Raw genomic sequence first — 20,837 nt, forward strand, 5'->3', positions numbered from 1 at the left:
GCGGCAGTGACGTCACGCGGGGGCGGGACCGGCGCGGTGGGGACGGGAAGGAATCGGGATCGGGATCGGGACTGGGATTGAGATTGGGATCGGGCAGAGCCGCCGCCGCCGCCGCGATGTCGGTGAACGCGGACCTGCGGAGGGAGCGCGCCGCCGCCACCTTCCAGCCCGAGCTGCTCACCCATATCCTAGACGGCGGCCCTGAGCGCACCCGCCGCCGCAAGGAGATCGGTGAGGGAGGGCCCGGGCCGCGGGCACGGGGAGAGACAGCCCCGGTCAGGGCTCGGAGCGGGAGGAGGGGATGCGGGGTGGGAAGGGGAGAGGCTGCGTGGTGGGGAGACCCAGGGAGAGCGGGATACAGGGCGGGGGTAACGGGGTGAGGAGCCGCGGAGTTGTGAGGGGGTCGTGGGACGGGAGAGGGTGTGGAGGAGCTTTTGTGGAGAGGGGAGACCCCAAGGAGGGGAGAAAGCTGTGAGGAGAGGGTTTGCAGGTGGAGGGACGGTGAAAGGGGGGGTTAGAGAGGAACGGGAGCTGTGTTACGTCCCTGGTCCCCCTCCCCTCAGAAAGTATATAGGGTGGCCCTGATAGAGCAGTGTCCTTTTACTGCTCTGTTTGCCCTTCCTCCAGAGGGTCAGCGGCGGCTTCTCTTGGGCTCTGTCCCCTCCTTTTTCCTTCCTAGCATGCTCTTGCCCAACAATACAAATGTCATCTGTTTGTCAACCAGCACGATGTGGTTATGAGAGATTAATGAGCTACGTCCAGGCTCTTCCCTGGGCTGGGACTGTCAGAGGCTGCTGTTGTGAAACTTCGCTGTGCACAGAAAGTCTGTGCTCTCTGGGCACTTTGTTTTCCAGTTGGCACAGGGGGAATAATGACCGTGCCCTTCTGCTGGAGTTACGTGGGGTTCAGAGTTCACAAGGCTGCCTGAGCCTCTGGGCCTGTTGCTGAGGGGCCCGCTGGTCTTACATCAGTGAATTGCCCTCCTGCCAAGTCCAGAGAGCTTTGAACTGTAAATGGGGTTTATGTGTGGAATGAGAGTGCCAGCAGCTCTCAAAGAGCTTTGATTTCATTCTCATTTTGCTAACCTCTCATTTTATTTTCAATTTTTTGATACCTGTACCTTGAGGTAGAGCAGATAAAATGCTGGGTCGTTGCTCACTCCCTGCTGGGGTTTGTGGAAACTGAGTTTGTTTTCCTCTCCTGTTCTGTCCCCAGAGGCCTTAGTTCTTAATGACCCCGACTTCCAGCACGAGGATTTGAACTTCCTGTCCCGTAGCCAGCGCTATGAGCAAGCCATCAGGAAAAGCTCCTTGATGGTGATGAAGCTAAGGGAATATGGAATTGCAGATCCCGAGGAGATCTACTGGTTTAAAAGGTACCTGAAAAGATCCAGAGTTGCTTCTTGTACTTCAGTCAGCACCAAGGATGCTAGGGTTGTTGTCTTTTTCCTATGTTTGTTGTCTAAAGGAAGCTCAAGACCTGTATAAAAGCCCACTCGAGTCTGGCTTCAGTGAATTTCAGATGAAACCCTGAATTCCTGAATGTTGTGTTTTCTTAGGGTTTTTTTTAAGACAAATGCAACATTAACAATTAACATACAGAACATTAATGCTGTTCTGTATGTGTGGTGCAGAAACTAAAAAACAGAACTTTAAGTCAGATTTTTTTCCCCAAAAGGAATAAAAAAATCATACTGAATTACTTTGAATCTGAATAGATCTGATGAGTTTGCAGCTTCTAATGAAATCTCTAAAAGCTGATTACTTCACTTTGCACTTGGACCCAATAAAGTCACATTGCAGAGATACTTGAAACTATTCCAAGATGGTTTATAAGTTCTTGTGTATCACTGTCTGTTCTGGCTCCCTCCTCTAAGCTCCAGAGGTTCTCTTTGACACAGAGGCTTTTTGTTGTACCTGACCTTTGGTTTATCTGATAGTACCACCTTTGGATCAAGTTAATGAAAATAAGACTGCCTTTACATGTGAGTTTTCATTCCTTCCAGAAGAAATTAGAACTCAGTTCCTGATTTTGATGTATTTCTCCCCCTAGTTCTGTTAAACTCTTTCTGATTTAATCAAACAGAAACTGATAACAGAAAAGTTACACAGATCTAAAAATCTGTTGTAATCCCATGGATATATCCTCTGGCACATTAAATAATGAACCACAAGCCTCCTCTGACTGATTTTGTAGAAAAGCTGTCATGAGCCCCAGGTCATGACCCTTGGCACTAGGAAATTGAAGTCATCTTGTCCACTGTGGTTTTACTTCCAGAGAAACTGGTCTGCACTGACCTGTGTCATGAAAGTTCTCATGCAAGTAATGTAAATAATTCAAAAATCATCACTGATGGACAGTGATAACAGGGAACAAGTTCAGTGACAGTAGAGATTATTCAGGTGCTGCACAGCCAAAGTTAAATTTTTTTTTTCCTACACAATGTTTATTGAAAGTGATGGGGAAGTTTCTTCATTTATTTGTTTATTTCTACAGAGAAAATTCAGCAAAGTCTATCCAATCTATCAGATGGAAAATTTTAACAAATTTTCTGTCTTTTTGTAGCATTATTAAGTGACAATATTATATGAAAACAGACTTTTCTGAAGTAGTCAAATGAGAGATTCTAGTTTTGTCTTTCCATAAGCTTACTTTGGAGTCAGCAATTGTTAAGTGAATGAAGGTGTAATAAATATTTCATACAGATACCAAATAGTCCCTCCATATCTAACATGGCATGAATGGTCAGGTGTGACTAGTCAGAATTCACAGTCCAAAACCAACAGAAATAATAAAAAAGGCTTACTTTTTTCCAAGGTAAAATCTAATTGCCACCATTCAGGATTTCAAAATATAATTGCAGTTACTGTAGACTGACTGTACTTGCCATTTTTTATTTATTTTGTATACCATATTTATTCTGTAATAACGTGTAACAGAATGAAGAGCAGTGCATAAACTTCTTGCCTACAGGTGAAGTGTGTTTGCTCTAAGAACTGTACATTGTTGAAATTCTGAAATGACTACTATAATCTGTGCTGCTGGCAAGGGACAATGTGGCCTTGCTGCTGCTTAAAAAATTGATTAAATGAAAGGATTATTTTTTCATCCTTTGATTTCATTTGCATTTTAACATCTGTCCCCACTTTCCCACCAGCGTTAAAGATTTTTTTAAATTTAGTGAACTGCACCCAACTGACAAAATTATGTTTATTTCTGTCCCATATCCAAACATACTAATTGGTGCTAACTGGAAATTACTTCATTAGTGCAAAAGCTGACCTGGAGAAAGTGTGTTTGGGCTTATTCATTTTTCCAAACTGAAAACTGAATGGATATGGTGTTGCAACATGCCTCAAAAGAAGTTTATGAAATAGACTGACATCCTTGATTGAGATGTCAAGTTGTATTTATTGTGATTGACATTTCTACTTATGGAAGCTTAAGAAATTTTGTCAGTTATCCCCAAAAGGCAGGGACAGATTTACATATGCAATTTTAAAGAATTTTTTCCTGTAGCTTTCCTAAAGTGCCAGAACATCTCTAAGTAGCTTTGCACATGACTCACTGACTTTATAGCTTGATTTATGAGTAGGTGAGGAGAAATGCTGCTTCCTTGACTGCCCTGAAGATATACTTAAACAATTGCTGCTGCTGCTGTGACATGTTCAAGTGAATGCTCCTCCTTCCTGTTTCCAAAGGGCTTTGTTGGACTCCAAATCATAAGAGGCTCTATTAAATATACTTAATTGCCTTTCATGTAGTAATTCTTCTATGTCAACACTGCAGTTGCAGCTGTTGTGACTACAGCTTTGAAGGCCATCAGCCAAAAAGTGCCAATATTTCAGATTTCTTTTACAGTCTAACTGCAGCACAATGTAAGTCAGCATGAAAAATGGGAAATGTTTCTGGTGTAATGCTCCAACGCTCTTGGAAGAGAGCAAGCTGCTCAGTTTTAATTCACCTCCAACTTTAATTAACTTTCATTGAGGAAAATGGGATTAAACAAAGAAGTGAAAAACAGTTGAGACAAACTGGGTCACAGAAGAAGAGAAGATCTGAAAGCTGCTGGTCACCAGATGATTCCTGTGCTCATAAGCATTGCATGAATGTGCACTTTCCCTGTTGGAATTTGTTCTTACATCTCTAAATTAGGACCTTTGAGCAAACCAAAGTAGAAAAACTCTACTATGGGCCCTACTTGCCGCTGCTAAATTAATGCAGAGTGAATGAGTCTGGCTTGATCTTACTTTGATAAAGCTGGAACAGGAGTTTATTGCCAGAGCAGTTGTTAGCTCTGAAGCCCAGTCAGCACAGGTCAAACACAGCTCCTGCTCCTTCCCTCTCCCCTGGGATGACCCTTCATGCTCATCCTTGAAAGAGTAACTTCAAAAACTGCCCAAAGCAGCAAAGTTTGCACACAGACTAATGTAAAGTGAATGCCCCTGTTCTGTGACCCAGTTCTGCAGCCTGAGGATGGCTTTGCAGCTGTTCCTGTAGCTTTTGGAACCTCTGAACACACAGCTTTGCTTCTGTCATCCTCTGTCTTGAGACAGTGACACACCTGTCACATAAATGCCTTTTTCTGTGTGGGTGGCACTGGGTGCTGTGAAATCTGGGAAGGTCTGTATTGCCAAAGCACATATTACTACACAGCCTTCTCCCAGAAGTGCACTTGGAGCTGCAGCCTCATTGTGACACTGGTTGTTGTAGCAAGGCTGACCTCAGAGCAGCTGGGCATTGATCAGATGGTCACTGCCACCATCAGTCTTGGAGCAGAGTATTTGAACTGTTGCACACTGCAGAGAACAGAATTGGAGAACAGCCAATCCAAGTGCTGGAAGTGTTGAAATTGTAACAGGAAGCAGTAAGAGTTCAGAGAGAGAAACAGAAGGGAAGAAAACCTGTTCCTCCCTTCACAGCTGGTACCTCTTCTGTTTGCCCTGTGTCTTGAGGAAAACAGGATTCTCTCTCATTGTCATTCAAGTTGTTAAAAGGCACATTAAGGAAATCCTAAATCTTCAGTGTGGGATATGCCGAGATGAACAGTTTCTGCTGTAATTTAATTTTGAGCTTAGTTAATGCAAGAAGCTGTTAAAATGCTGCATGATTGGCTACAGAAACATCATGACCGTGACACAGTGGTGTTAAAGCATCCACTTGCAGAATGTCTGTTGTCTTCCTCCTGTGAGAGAATGTAATAGTAATCATTAAATATCTGGCACTTCTGATTAAACTTCCTCATAGGCAGTGAAAGTTGCTGGTGGGACCTTTCAGAAGATTTCTGAGATGTTTTCCTGGAGCATTACCTTCAAAGAAGCAATGTCTGACCTGATTTTTCTGACAGCAAAGCATGGGCTGCACATTTTTCTCAAGTTCTTTCAATGACTGCTGAAAATATGCAAAGACCCATTCAAGCTCTTCCCAAGCCCTGAAACTTCATGTTTCAAGGTCAGCACTCATTTTCTCCCTGCAGATTTGTCCTTTTTGGGCCCAGAGAGTAGGCGCACAATAATTGTGCTGCAGGCAGTGAGGAAGAAAAGGGTGCTGCTGTTGCTGTATAGGTCCTGGGCTAAAAGAATGACCTACTTAGAAAACCACAAGAATGTTAAAAAGTTGTGACTTGATGTCCTTGCAGCATTATTAAGCCCTTGGTCACCCTGAAACCACCAGCTTTGGTAACATCTGCTGCTGTAGGCAAGAGTATTTTTGGTGAAAGAACTGTGTGCCTCGACTCCAGGAACTTCAGACACTGTACCTGCACCCACAGCAGCTTAAAGCACAGTTCATACATTAATCACCAGCATTAGATTACTTGATTACAATACTTTTGCTCCTGGAAAAATCCATGGCTCATTTAGTGCTGTTCATTTCAAACAGGCAACGTGCAGTCCAGTGGTGCTTTGTCTCTCACTCTAAGGTTGGTTTTCACAGCCTGTACAGGACCTGCTGTTGAATTATCAATTATTTACTCTCTGCATGGTGCAAAATGTCAGTCACAAATGCTGCTGTATGGACAAGCTATGTGCAGAACATCCCCTATGGTATTCATGCAGAGGGCTCATTTTTAACTCCTCTATCTTAGAGTTTAGATGGAATAAACATTTGTTCACAGTAGATTGAAGATGAAGAAACTGTTCAAGCTGCAGAAGGGAAGATGTTTTAATTGAGAATGTACTTTGCCTGGTATTGTGGCTACTAGGTGATTAGAGTTTTCTTTCATGAAATAACTTCTGCTTTGGTGGAGCACTCCCAAAATGTCTGATTTTTCTTTCCATTCCCTCCAGCACTAGACTGTAGTGGTAACTTTAATTGAAGGTGAGTTCCAGATCACACAACTGATAGAAGCAGCTGTAGGCAATACAGAGCTGGTCCAAAAAGAACTCAGTCACCAAAGAAACCTTTTCATTTTTAATACATATTTCTTCTAACTAATAATGCCCTAGTTGTAGGCTACCAGCAGCAGTGGGATTTATTCCCACAAAACCTGAGGGATGGGGGAGAAAATCTTTTGGTTTTCATGTCCTTAGTTTCAAGTTCCTCATGAACCTTTGTAGAATAATATTTTTTCCAGTTACATAGCAACAGTAGGATTCATGGGGTGAAGAAGATGCCTGGAAGAAACATCTGTTTCCCCATTAGCATTGCTTCTGATGCCTCCACATTTGGAGGTTGCTTGTGGGACAAAAAAAAAAAAGGTTGAATGAGGCAGAGATTGCTCATCTTATGCTCCAATTGGGGAAAAGCCTTTCAGGTTCATGGTAACAGTAAGACTGAGATCCAGATCCCTCTATTTCTCTCCTGTAGAACATGCTTGGGCAATTTTCCTGAACCCTTGGGTCTCCACTTCAGCATGTTTCACAAAACCATAGAGACCCAAACGTCTGCTGCTCAGAAGGAGAAGTGGCTGCCCCTGGTCCGTGAAGTCAAGATAATTGGCACCTACGCTCAAACCGAAATGGGACATGGTTAGTTCCCTGCAGGGATGAATGGGTAACCTCTTTTCTCTAACTCCAGTGGGTAAATTCTTCATGTTCCCTGGGTCAGTCTAAAAGGGGGAAAGGTAAAATTCCTCAGTTAATGGTTGATGTCTGTAGCCAGACAGCCGCCTCATTTCACATCCTGACAATCCCAGGATTCCTTCTGGTCTTTTCCAGAATGCACCTCTTAGCTGATCTCTGCATGGATAGTTGTTACCTTTGTTTTGAAATGAGGACGTTGTTCTAAGCCCTGAGAATCTGAACCAGTTGTCTGTGTCAATGAACAGTACTGTGGCTTTTACTTTTGCCTGATTTTGGGACATGTGTGCCAGAGCCCTCAGTGCATGGCTGGCCTGCAGAAACAGGTCAGGAGCATTCCTACAGGAGCAGTGGAGAACGGTGAGATTGTGAGTTCTGGTTGAAAGTCAGGTATGCTTTGCCCCAGGCACTTCTCTTGCAGATGCTGCTGCACTGCAGCTGTACAGCTTCCTGGCAAGGTCTTGTTTACAAAGAAAAAACCATCCCATTCTGCTGCTGTTGAAAGCAACTTTCACTGCTTCAAATGGAAAAACATTTAATGGATCAAAAAACAGTCTCTTGGCCCAGAACCTGGAATTATGGCTGTTAAGTACCAGCAAGAATAGTTAACAAACAGAGACTCCAGTGCTTGTGCTGGCATCTGAAGTGGGAAAATCTGAGGTGTCAATCTGGACACTGCTGGATGGCAATGCCAGCTGCCTGGTTGTTCAGTTACAGCTGCTGAAACATTTGTAGAAGACTCAGTGGAAGAAACCCTGTCCTCTGTCCTGCTCAACAAACCCAGCTCAACACCAGAAGCTGAGAGAGAACTGAATGGCAACAATCAGTGCCTGCTGGCCTTATTTGCTTTCTCACACCAGCTGCTTGAAATCAGTCATATCCACACTGCAGTGATTGGTTTTACTTCTGATTTCACATTAGATCATTGCACTTTCTTGCCTGGTGATGGTTGATTTCCTTATAGTTCTCATGTTGTTTCATGGTTAAACTGGTATTTTTAACACCAAATGGAATACAGTGAAGTAGATCTACTTTCTATGCTGAATAATTAAAATGCAAACATCTGACATTCCTACTGTGATTGTTGAGTTTCTGATATTCCATCAGTGAAGCTGCTGCAGTAATTATCACTGAGCTTTGCTTAATTTAATCCTGATGTTTAAAATCTGGTGATGGGGAAGCAGACCTCTGGATTATTGAATTGAACTCTGGCCTGGATGGGTAGTTACTCAGTTTTATCTTGGTGACTATATGTGTGATAGCCTGTGTTGATATTAACCTCTTTCATAGTGAAGAAGTCTCCTCTCTCTCTCAAAAAATAAAAAAATCAAAGAAAGAAAAACATAAATAGCACAGGGCTGAAAATGAAACAAGAAGGAGCAGTGAAAAAGTGAAAATCCTGTGCTGTTTCTGTCTGGTTTATAACTACTGCTTCTAAATAAGGATTTTTTTCTTTTTTTTTTTTTTTTTTTTTTTTTTTTTTTGTCATTCTTTGGCTGTCAGCTGTAGCTGTTCAGTACTTCTCACCAGTACTGAACTCACTTAAATTTGGTATTCCTTGTAGGCCATTAGTCCCCTGTTGGGCTTGGTCACTGTGCAGTCAGAAAGCTTAGAAAACCTTGCTGCTGGTTTATTAGATAGTTTAATTTATTTATAGGAGTCTGAGAATATCAAAAAGCAGTTCTTAGGAAGACCTAGGGACAGAACTAGTTGATATTAATGTGTATTTAGAGAACACAAGAATGCATTGTTATCACTTTGCTAAGAATATCAGATGAGTTTGAGCCAAGCTCAGACCAGTGTTCTTCCCATAATGCATATAATTTAAATATTTTTATATATATATATATTCCTGTTAAAGTCAAATTAAATTTATTTCATACATAAAGGAGCCAGATGGAGGTACTTGTCCTCAATCTATCACCACTATTTTAAGACTCAAAGCTGCCAATATTTTAACATTTAATGATTAATTAATTCTTTATATTGAAAAACTTAAATAGACCACTTAATTACCTCACAATGGTGCTTGACAGAACATGGAGAAAAAGTAATTCTACTGAAATATGTTTAATTTGAGATAATTTGTGCTGGTGATTTACAAATTCAAAAATGTTGGCTTTCTTCCCAAGTTGTTCATGTGTAACTTTGACTTACACATACAGAGCACTGTCCTTTTAAGATAAAAGTTTTTTAAAATAGCTGAAGTTGAAGGGAGTTGATTTGAAATGCCATGTACACTAATTGTGTCTGATATTTAATTTTTAAAAATTAGAGTAAATAGTACAGCCAGCTAGGATTTGTCTTTTTTAAAAAAAGTAAAGTTTGTTGAAAATCCAACTTGTTTAGCTGGATAAACTGGGACTTCCACAGGGTTCTACCTTCAAAACAAAACAAACAAACAAACAAAAAAACAAAACAACCAAACAAACAAAAAAGTGGACTTTCTGTATTTGGTTGAAAGCACACTGCATTCAGCCACATCACATCTCCAACAAACTGACATTCTCAGCTGACTGCCTCAGCCCATTGAACTTAGGGATGCTCTGATGTTCAAACCAGAAGGTCTGGTCCATCTTTTGGTTTGGATTTTTCTTTTTTTAATCAATCATAGTGCATCAAAAGTAGGGGAATGTTGCAGGTGCACTTTCTGCAAGATTACAAAGAAATGCATTGCAGCACGTTTATTTCAAAGTGAGTGCAATTTCTTATTACTCAGCCTGAGAAAAGGACAGTGCTCTGGCTCTCTGAAATACACTTGCTGAATTCTGATTGACACATGAATCATTTTTTTTTCTTTTTGTCTCTTCCTGAATCTCCACCATGAATCCCCATGCTTGCTTCCCTCCCATAACATTCCCTTCACGCTCCCATCCTGTGACAATTCTTCACAGCTTTGTTCACCGCGGACGGCCTGAGCCTCTGGACCTTCACCTGGGCATGTTCCTCCCCACTCTTCTCACCCAGGCCACCCCAGAGCAGCAGGATCGCTTCTTCATGCCTGCCTGGAACCTGGAGATCATTGGCACTTATGCCCAGACTGAGATGGGCCATGGTACAGTACATTCAGTAAATGAAATGCTCTTTCTGAGAATGCCTTTGTGTGCAGAGGATTCCCGTGCCTGGGTAGAGCAGTGTGTGTGTGTCCCACAGTTTTACACAGCCTGCTGTGGTTGTAGGGAAAGGTGGACAGCCTCTGCAAGGGTTAATAGAGCATTATGCCATGTGCTGCTTCCCTCTTCCTCTGAAGGGAGGGTTGGATGTCTGTAGCTCAATAACTGAGCACCTGGGTGCTCCTTGTGCCATTCAAACCGGTATCATTACTGCCCATCACTGGTGCTGGCAGTTTGGTGGCATCTGTTCATTTTACACTTGCTGTTCTTTCCAGTTGGAGTTCTGCTTTGCTCTAATTTGTTCAGTGTAAAGACAAAAGGAAGAGCTTTGAGGTAGTGAAAGAGATGCCAAAAAATTAAGAGTTGCTTGTTCACCTCAGGATTAACCTTGGTTCCAATGCTCATGTTCTGTGGGGAGCTTTTTCCCCTTAGTTCACTCCCATGTGTTCTTTTTAACTGACTGTGAAATGTATTGGGCTTTTTGAGTTCTCTGTCTCATGTTGACTTTGTTTTTTGTTGCTATTCCTTTGCTTTCAAGCTTTGAAATGGATTTTGATAACTCCAGCAGTATTGTGATTGCAACACTTCTAATTCAAGTTTCAAAGGGAGGATATTCTGCCTTGGGAAACTTTAATTTTGGTCACCTCAGAGTTGCAGATGAGAATTATTTTCTAAAAATGAGCGGGATTCACCTTTGTGTTGAAGGGAAATGTAGAGACTGTGTGAAGCAGAAAGTAACTGCAAGTCTGAGGAGAATCTCTTGCAACTAGTGAGGTTTGAAGATCCTTTGCCAGCAGAGTAAGTCTGTGTTGAGCTGCCTGTGGAAGTCTGCCATTACCTCCATGCTTTGGGAACGTGGCTGCTGCAAGGTGATCTCCTTTTTCCTCTTGGAGCTCTTGTCCTGCCCTGTCAGTCCAGACTCAGGAGTGTTCACAGCTTGTTTAGTTTAAGCAAGTAGGCCTGGTGATTTTGGGAGTTTTGAAAGCATTCAGGGGCAGTGCCACTGCTCTGAGACAGGTGTGTGGGAAGTGAAGCATTGGGGGAAGAAGACAAAGACTGTTCCTGGAATTATCTCCATCTTTATGCAGTCTCTTCATCTACCTGCATCAGCACCTGGCATACACATGCCATTACTTGCTCCCTTGGAGCTATGGATGATCTCTTCTGGGAGATCAGCTCCATCAAGTGAGGAGAATGTAGGCTTGATGAGGGAATGGAGAGGGGATGGGCACTGTTTATTTTCTCTTGTGGCTGAGAACTGGATGGTTTTATTTTGCATTTTAGTGAAATTCAGGTGATTGTGTTCCTGTGGAACATTTTGAATGAGAAAGGGCTTCTGGTGTGTGATAGCAAAAAGGTGTCAGACTGGAGGTGCTTGGAAAACTAGTCTTAGACCACTGGGGAAAAAAATCAATGTTTTCTGAGAATTGGCAGTCCCAGAATGTGGTCTGACCCTCACTTGTTCTTCCTTAATTTGTTGCTATTTAGCTTTTTATACATACAACCTAAAAGCAAAATTAAAATTCAAACATTACTACTGGAGTTCCACTTTCCATTGCCCAGTTCTGTCCTTGTCTCTGTTTTGTGACTGACTTCCTGCCAAAACAATGTGTTTGCTTGTTTCCAGGGACTCATCTCCGGGGCCTGGAAACAACAGCCACTTACGACCCCTCTACACAGGAGTTCATCCTCAACAGCCCCACTGTCACCTCCATTAAGTGGTGGCCAGGTGGACGTAAGTGTGTCTAAATCTGGAAGATGTATGGAGAAACTCAGGGAGGTGATGCTATGTGTGTTATATCTGCAGAGTGATGACTGAAAGTTGATCCAAAGAGTTGGCTGAAAGCCAGTCACTCTCGCATAACAAGCAGACTTATCAGAGCCTGATAAACATTGTGTGCTCTGGACTGTTGCTCAGAACTATTCACACTGTGGATTTGGTGTAATTTTTGATTGTTGTGTCAAATTATTTATAGTTCTTTCATCTTCACTGACGGGTGTGCCAAGGACTCAGTGTTTTATAGTCAAGAAAATTGTGTCGTGCATCTTCCATTGACTTGGGCAACATTTTTTCATAGATCTGTAGAATTGGGTTGACATCCAGTGGGGTCAGTCTGGTTTTCTAGAGCATGATGTAATGAGTTTATCTCAGAAGAAAGACTCTGTATGTGAGTGCGTCTGACTGTGCTTCTGTGCTGAGTCCTGCTCCCGTTGCAGTTGGGAAGACGTCGAACCACGCCATCGTCCTGGCTCAGCTCTACACCCAGGGCCAGTGCAAAGGCCTGCACGCCTTCATTGTCCCCATCCGGCAGCTGGGCACACATGAACCTCTGCCAGGTACACGTTCACACTCAGGGAGTACATTACATATCTTTCTCTCTGGCTGTATACAGCTGCTGTGTCTTGTTAAAGTCCGTGGCTTGATTTCGTTAGCTGAATTCAGCTGGTAGATCACAGGGCTTAAATGAGTCTTTCTTACAACTGAACTACCACTAAATCATCTTTCCTACCAGGCCTTCAATGTGAAGTTTAGTTTGGGATTTGATTCTGCCCCAGTGAAGTTTAATTTGGGATTTGATTCTGCCCCAGTGTCTCCCAGCTATGCATTCCACAATCCTGCTTTCTGATAGGGGAAGATCTTTCATCACTCTTTATCTGGAAGTGAGCTGGGTGAACTTTAGAGACAGCTCCTGCAGTGAGTGGATAGTAGGGCTGCATGGAAATTATGGTGATTCCCATATTTTGATATCCAATTGTTGTGGTTTAACTCATCAGGCAGCTAAACACACACAGCCATTCTCTCCACACAGAGGGATGGGGGAAAGAGTTGTGAAAAAGGTAAAACTTGTAGGCTGAGATAAAGACAATTTAATAGGACAGAAAAGGAAGGGAAATTAATAATAATAACATTAACAACAACAACAATAATAATAGAATATGCAGAGCAGGTGATCACTGTGTGATTGCTCAGCACCAGCTGACTGATGCCCAGCCAGTCCCTGAGCAGGGAGCTGTCATCCCCCCAGCTGGCTTCACCCAGTTTTATTGTTCAGCATGATACCACATGGTGGGGAATATCCCTTTGTCCAGCTGGGATCAGCTGTCCTGGCTGTGTCACCTGCCTGCTTCTTGTGTCCCCCCAGCCTCACACTGTTGGGGCAGTGTGGAAATTAGAAAGTCCTTGATCTGATGCAAGTGCTGCTCAGCAACAACTGAACCATCAGGGTGTTATCAACATTGTTCTTGTGCTAAATCCAGAACACAGCACTGTACCAGCCACTGGGAAGATCATTTCACTCTATCCCAGCCAAAACCAGGACACCACTTTTTCCTCAAAGAGATTAAGGTCCCTGTTAACTCTTACTCATAACAGGACTTGCTAGAAAACTAACCAATCTCCTTATTGGAGAAGGCTTGAACCTCTTGTGTGCTTTTTAGTTACTATTTCTTAATGCAAGTGGCTTTGTCTGTGGCAGGTATCACAGTGGGTGACATTGGCCCCAAATTTGGCTATGATGAAATGGATAATGGCTACCTGAAAATGGACAACTTCCGAATTCCTCGGGAAAACATGCTGATGAAATATGCCCAGGTAAAGCAGTGAGCTTCAGCATCTGCTGTTAGAAATGGGCACGCTGAATGCTCCTGTGAGCTTGAGTACTGCACCAAAAGGATTGTGGGTGGCTTGTAAATGCTGCTTGATGAGTTTAGAACATGTGAAAGGGAGGAAACTTCACAAATCAACAGGCTGTATTTTTTAAAATCTTTTACTATTTGGCAGGTTGAACCAGATGGCACCTATGTGAAACCAGTCAGTGACAAGCTGACCTATGGGACCATGGTGTTCATCCGTTCCCTCATCGTGGGTGACTCTGCTCGCTCGCTGTCCCGGGCCTGCACCATCGCCATCCGCTACAGCGCCGTCAGACACCAGTCTGAGCTGAAGCCAGGGTGAGTGCAGGGGGACCCAGAGCAGCCTAAACTGCTGAGGGAAAATTCTGAACTACTGGGAGGAATGGGGGCCATGGCTGATCTTTGCTTTGGCACTCAGTATGGTTTCAAAACACTGTTTGTCCTGGGGAGTGCATAATCTTTCATTCTTGGAATGTCCTCCCCTGCCAGAGGCTTTTGCTGGATGGTGTTAGAGAGTCTGGCTTGGATAGATGGTGACCTTATTTAGAGTAGTGATAAATGGGACCACTGACATGCTAACTCATCTGTGTTTTGCTCCAGGGAACCAGAACCCCAGATCCTGGATTATCAGACCCAGCAATACAAACTCTTTCCTCTGCTGGCAACAGCATACGCCTTCCATTTTGTGGGAGCCTACATAAAGGACACCTATCATCGTATCAATGGGGACATCAGCAAGGGGGACCTCAGTGAGCTGCCAGAGGTACTGTGTCCTCTGGAAACCAGAGTGTTGGTTGAATTTGTGTGAGGTTTCTTTACAGCTTGGAAAAAGAGGTATTGAGCCTTTTTGGTTTTCACTCGTGAGATGTCTTCTAGTTCTGTAGTTTCAAAAGTCCCCCAGTCCAGAATGTGCTGGTGACATTTATTTGCTTTATTGATTTAGCACTTTATAAAAAACAGGGAGTAATGCACTGTGAGAAAGCTACCTGGAATATATTTTTATTCAAAAGGTGCATTTCGAGGAATGATGGAGTACTGTTTGGGAGTTAAGACTGGTCTCGTGCTTGTGCTGTAACTTCTTAATTATTCTTCCAGGTGCATAGGGTAGAATAGGTGTGTTGATCAAAGTATCAGTACTATAGTGAGGGGTTAGGGTTGTAAAATTTTAATTTTTTGTCAGGGTTTATGACAATGGGCAGTTGAAAACAGTCTTGTACATAAAATGTGTAGGGGAAGAAGGAATGGTGTACTTTAAGTCTTTCCATGTACAAGGAAATATAAATATTTTTATATCTTCATATAAATATTTGTAGTAGTTTTATTATATATATTTATATTTTCATATAAATATTTGTAATAGTTTTCATATAAATATTTGGCTCAGGAAACAGTTCCTTCAAGGAAAACAAAAACCTGTGGAACAGCGCAAGAATGGTGTTGACTTCACTTTTTTTTTTCTGGGAGTTGCAGTCCTTAACATGTATGTGTGCAAGCTAAGACTGGAAAATAAAGCTGGCTTTGGTGTTTCCCCTCAGCTGCACGCCCTGACAGCGGGGCTGAAGGCGTTCACCTCCTGGACTGCCAATGCTGGCATCGAGGAGTGTCGGATGGCGTCCGGCGGGCACGGCTACTCCCGCTGCAGTGGCATTCCTGACATCTATGTCACCTTCACCCCGTCCTGCACCTACGAGGGGGAGAACACTGTCATGATGCTGCAGACTGCCAGGTATGGGAGCTCTGCACAGGCATGTTCCAGCCTCTCCTCACGGTCCTTGTGGCTGGAGTTGGTACCAAAAGGGTTAATTCGATTTCTACTGTGTCTGTGTAACTTTGAGCAGAGAAACAGAATCTGCTATCCCAGCAAGGACACTTGGGAGACAAGGGGGAGACATCTGGCTTAGGAATGCAGCTACAGCCAAAACAAGGACTCAATCTGGGAACTTGGGGAGGGTTTTATGGTAATGAGTTAATTATAATATGCATGTAGTGACTGTATGTAAGCAACACACTTGTAAAAAATCACATGCACACAAGGAGGAGTTACCCCCATGCAACCAGACACCTGTAATAAATGATGCCCTTCTTAATACTAAATTGGTGTTGAGGAGTCTTTTATTTGACTGGTTGCAGTGAATTTGGTGACAAAGTAATGAGCAAAAGTGGTCTCATGTTTCTGTCCCCTGCCCCATTTTTGACAGATAAACTTTCTGGCCTGAGCCTCAGTGAGATGACTTTTATCCATTCAAAGAGCTCATGAGTAAGAGCTGCCATCTGCTGTCTCTATTTTCAGGTTCCTTATGAAAAGCTACACCCAGGTGACCTCTGGACAGCAGGTCAGTGGCATGGTGTCCTACCTGAACGACCTCTCCAGGCAGCGCATCCAGCCCCAGCACGTGGCTGCCAGGACTGTCACCGTGAGGATCAACGACCCCACCAGCTTGGTGGAGGCCTACAAGTCACGTGCTGCCCGGTGAGCTCACACTGACCAGGGCTGAGCCAAGAAAAACTGGGTGAGGTGGTGGTGATGACTGCCCTGTTTGTGCTGGGTTCTCGAGGTGTGGCTGGCAAAACTTTGATCCGTGTGTTGCTTTCAGGAAGTGACACACTTTACTGGTTGGGGTCAGGGTTAAGGGCTTTGAGGCTGCAGGAGGCTGCTCACAGCCTGCCCATAGCCTGGTTACTCTGCTCCCCAATCCTTTGGGATGTATCTTATTTATGTGTAAAGTATATTCAAACTTACAAATACCAAACTACTCAGAGATCTCTCTGTAGAGAAACAGTCCTGATATTAAAGTTCATTGTGAGGGAAGTGGAAGAGTAGAACAGACACCTTCTTATGAGTAGGTATTGAAGGACCACATGTGTGTTGTCAGAAGTCCTCTTACCCCTCTGTAGCTGTGTTGTAGCTGCAGCAGTGATTATTGGTGTTACAGAGGCACAACTTGTCACTCCAGTCACTGTCTTCACTCACGGCACATGAGAAGAATTCTGAGCTCATGTGCCATGACTGACATGTATGAATTCAGTGTATGTCATCCTGTTAATGTGGTGTTATTATGTAAACTGTTTTTCTTCCTCATGTGAAACAGGCTTGTAGAATCTGCAGCAAAGAATCTGCAAGCTGAGCTGACCCACAGAAAGAGCAAGGAGGATGCTTGGAACAGAACTTCTGTTGATCTTGTGCGGGCATCAGAGGTCAGTGCCATGCCTGCTAAAGAAACGTGCTGTGAGAGCTCCTGATGTTTCTGTGTCCCTGACTGACCCTCTTTGGTTCCTGCAGGCCCACTGTCACTATGTGGTGGTGAAGCTGTTCACAGCCAAGCTGGCCGAGGTGGGTGACGCCGCCGTGCGCGCGGTGCTGACCGAGCTGTGCCTCCTGTACGCCCTGTTCGGCATCAGCAGGAACGCAGGAGACTTCCTGCAGGTTGGTGCCTTCCTCCAGCACTCCAGATCTCTGAAGCCAGGTTCACTGCTTGCAAATGTGCTTTAAATGCCAAGCTGTGTGGATGTTAGAGGTGTAAGTTCTTGGCTGTTGGTTGTCAGAAGGTCATTAGCAGTGCAGGTCTGCTGGAAGGCTCTTGTCAGGTTTCCCTTGTGATAAATGGAAACCAGGAGTGTGCCAAGGTTTAGCTGAAATGGTTTCCAGTTGGTGACCAGCTGCTGTGTGTTAAAAAATAAGGAATTAATAAAGGAGCTGCAGTTAGATGTGCTCCACAGCTAATATCCCTGAAAGGGGATCTTGTGCTCCAAATTCTAACCCATCCTTCATTTAATGGCTTTACACTGTCAGGCATTGCTTTTCTTCTCTTCATTCTGTCAGTTTGTGCAGCAGTGTTTTGTTTGCTCTTCTGGCAGATGTGGTATGTTTTGTCTTCCCATTTTCTGCTTTCCTGCTTACAAAAAATGTCCCTGAAGCCAGGCACAATTTAATACCCTTATATGCATATTCTCCAAGGAAACTTGCAGCTGCACTTAACTCACAGGTACTCACAGATTGAATCTCCCATCCAGGTTTAATAGCTGGGCAGTATGGAGGGCATCTCCTACTGCTTGTGCATGGTGGCAAATTGCCAATTTAATTACTTAGAAAACTGAGCTTTTGCATTGTTGTGTGTGGGAAAGCTGACCTGTGTGAGACCTTGGGGAAGGGAAGGATCTGTGACTTGTGTAATCCTTGTCTCCCCTCTCAAGGCGGGTATCTTGAGCAGTGCCCAGATAACCCAAGTGAACCAACACGTGAAGGAGCTCCTGGCTGTCATTCGTCCCAATGCAGTGGCACTGGTGGACTCCTTTGACTTCCATGATGTCCACCTGGGGTCTGTGCTCGGCCGCTACGACGGCAACGTCTACGAGAACATGTTTGAGTGGGCAAAGAAATCCCCACTGAACAAAACACAGGTAAAGAAACCTCTCTTCTTCTTCTCCCATGACCAGAGAAATAACTCAGTTTAAGGTTGTTAATTCTGCTCCAGTGATCTCAGCAGGTAGTTCAGGAAGGGGGGAGAAAAGTCACAAGTAGTAATAGACCAAAACTAACAACCTACTTTTAGTTTGCTCTCTGTAGTTGTCTCTCCCATCCATCCCTGTAGGATCTCTTGAGCTTCTCAGTTGAGGGAGGAAATGGTGCACTCCACAGAGAAACAACTGAAGCATCTCAGTGAATTCAAAAGCAATTATCACTTGCTGTTGATTCTGCTTAGTGACAGTAGCTGTGGAAGCCTTGCCCATTTTCTGGCAAATCTTACACTCTTCAGGCCGTAGCAGTGAGTGGAGGAGAAAATAAATTGCTCCCCTGTAGTACTTGGGTGTCAGATGTTGTATATCTGGCCTAGGATTGGAGCTAACATAAACTGAAGTGTCCCTGTTCCATCAGCCAGCATGGCAAATCCTGTCTCCTGGTGCCTTTATTCGATGAGGGCAGACTGTATCTCCTGCAATGGGCTGCCAGAGACTGCAGCTGGAGTTAAATCCCAGATTTAACCAGCTTGCTCAGTGTTCTGTACTTCTGAAGTCACTGGGACCTAGAAGCTTCATTACAGCCCCTTAGGAAACCTGTACCAGTTTTCTTGTAATTAAAATGCCAAACAATTGTATGGATGTAAATCTTGCATTTCTTTCTTAAAAGAAAGGTAGTGGACAAGCTGTTTTTTATATCCTCATGCTTTCTATCATGTAGACCCTGAAATACAGAAGTTATCTGGCTGCTCTTAAATCTCCAAAGTGCCTCTGATTCAAATATTCTTAGTATACAAACACACTGCGAGATGTGAGGAGGTAAAACTGTTTCAAAGATCAAACCTGACCTTGTAACCTCTGTCTCATTGTCCTGCAGGTTCATGAATCTTTCCACAAACACCTGAAGCCAATGCAAGCCAAGCTGTGAAGCCTGCAGGTTTTTTTAAAATGCACTCTTGCCCTGCCCTGAAAAGTGAGTGTTTGCACCCTTCCTTCAGGTGCCTAAATCAAACCTTTGAATCCTGTAGCTGTAGGACAGTGAATAATTGTAGCCTTTCTTTCCTCTTTTAGGTGAGGAGGTGTTTGGGGAGAGTGTGTAGGGATTGATGCCTGTTTTTAAAGTGCAATTATAATGGTAAAATTAACCTTTTCAAAATCTGGGAAAGCTTTATGGATTTATACAAGGATTGTTTTTGTGAAGCTGCTAACTGGAGAGAAGTTCCTGTCGATGGAAAAGGTGGCAGGGCTTCACTATGACATAGTTGACAGCCCTCAGGCAGTAGCTTCTGGTGAGCAGTTATGTCCTCCCCTCAAAAAAAGCATCAGTGTCTTGATTTTTTTTTTTTTAATTAGCCACACCTCTCTCCTCATTTGGCCAATGTTTGTGCTGTGTGAAGCCTCCTGCAGAGCTCTGTGCATGTGAGTCTGTGTGTGTTTTCCTGATGGATCTGGGAAGTAAAGACCCATCCTTCTCTGGAGCTCTGCTTCAGGCCTCTTTCCAGAAGAAATCCTCGTGTTTCCTTTGTTTTCCTTTTTTCCTTCTTTCACTGCCCTGCACAAACTCCTTTTTTCCTTGGTGCCAGCTCTTGGTTAATAGGAGGTCAAAGGAGAACACAGTGATGCTGCTCGGAGGATAAAACCAACTCATAGTAATCAGCTGGGTGCTGATAACAGATGTTCTGCCCCTCTTTTCACTCTTAGCATTTTCTAGCACTATCTCAAAGCACTTTACAAATGTTACTTATGTTGATTTGGTGGAAAAGACACCACATGTAGTGGTAAAAACTGCAAATTTGACCTGGAATGATGAAGCCAGTATTGGAGGGCAGAAATCAGTTGACCAACATCCTCAGGTCGTCTGATTTTTCTGGGATGTTGTCCTGGCTTTTTAAAGGCATTTGTCAAGAAAATGACAATCCCAAGTGAAGTGTCCAGATTTTTATTATTTTTCCTACCCATGCATTTCCAAGGAGCTTTCTCTGATTTGCTTAATTTTGTTTTGATACCAACTTGGGCCTTGCACGGTGCTGTCTGATGGAACAGGAAGAATTCAGCTTGGAGGAGAACATCCTGCTGCCCAGGGAAATCAGTACCACAACTACAACCAAGCAAAATCATTGCTGCTTTTCCACACCACTAACTCTGTCCAGTAACCATAAAACCTTTTCACACTAGAGAAGGGCAGCTTAAAATTGTTAAAACCTTCAGCATGAACCCAAATCCTGCAGTTCTGAGGCAACACCTGAGAAGCTGCTTCTCTGCAGCTTTGGGCTCTGTTAGTCTCTAATTTTGAATCAGTTTTCTGGCGCTAACAATGATCAGACACAAGGTTTGGCTCCACGTGCAGTAGCTGAACAGAAAGAAATGTTTAATTTTAAATAAACTAATCAAACTTGCCTTTTGGCTGCCGAGTGTTTCAGGTCCCGTGGAAGTTCAGGATGCCCGAGGAGGCTGAGGGCTCTGCCTTCCCTGTGCCCAGTGGAACAGGCTGCTGGCCTGGGGAGGGGGCATGGAGGTTAAAAGGTTAAAAATATGCTAATGAGAACAGCACTAGCTGTGTACAGATCTAATAAATTACAAAATTGTGTTTTCAGACAAAATGTCTTTTCACACACTG

The 20,837-nt window shown here is 43.6% G+C and overlaps 2 protein-coding genes across 3 annotated transcripts in view; both read left to right on the forward strand.

Annotated features, from left to right (window-relative positions):
- Positions 1–20,837, forward strand: part of CASKIN2 (CASK interacting protein 2) — a 648,645-nt gene that overhangs the window by 207,272 nt on the left and 420,536 nt on the right. The gene's annotated exons all lie outside the window — the stretch shown is intronic.
- ACOX1 (acyl-CoA oxidase 1) lies at positions 27–20,820 on the forward strand. Of its 2 annotated transcripts, none has more exons than XM_030962116.1 (14): positions 27–231; positions 1,216–1,375; positions 6,808–6,968; positions 11,760–11,867; positions 12,350–12,469; positions 13,609–13,724; positions 13,914–14,083; positions 14,366–14,528; positions 15,301–15,491; positions 16,056–16,235; positions 16,855–16,960; positions 17,046–17,189; positions 17,957–18,163; positions 19,098–20,820. In XM_030962116.1, the coding sequence occupies exons 1-14, from the start codon at positions 117–119 to the stop codon at positions 19,146–19,148; spliced, it is 1,992 nt and encodes a 663-aa protein (XP_030817976.1). In that variant the 5' UTR covers positions 27–116; the 3' UTR covers positions 19,149–20,820. The 2 variants fall into 2 exon arrangements, with proteins under 2 accessions (XP_030817976.1, XP_030817973.1); XM_030962113.1 differs by lacking the exon at positions 6,808–6,968 and adding an exon at positions 9,914–10,074.

This window comes from Camarhynchus parvulus, chromosome 18 (genome assembly GCF_901933205.1).
Source record: "Camarhynchus parvulus chromosome 18, STF_HiC, whole genome shotgun sequence".
Taxonomy (NCBI): domain Eukaryota; kingdom Metazoa; phylum Chordata; class Aves; order Passeriformes; family Thraupidae; genus Camarhynchus; species Camarhynchus parvulus.

Excerpts from the sequence above, each read along its gene's own strand:
- ACOX1 (XM_030962116.1), top strand. The coding sequence starts at position 117 with ATGTCGGTGAACGCGGACCTGCGGAGGGAGCGCGCCGCCGCCACCTTC. Across the intron at positions 16,236-16,854 it reads TACAAGTCACGTGCTGCCCG|GCTTGTAGAATCTGCAGCAA; the intron begins GTGAGCTCACAC and ends CATGTGAAACAG. Across the intron at positions 18,164-19,097 it reads CCCCACTGAACAAAACACAG|GTTCATGAATCTTTCCACAA; the intron begins GTAAAGAAACCT and ends ATTGTCCTGCAG.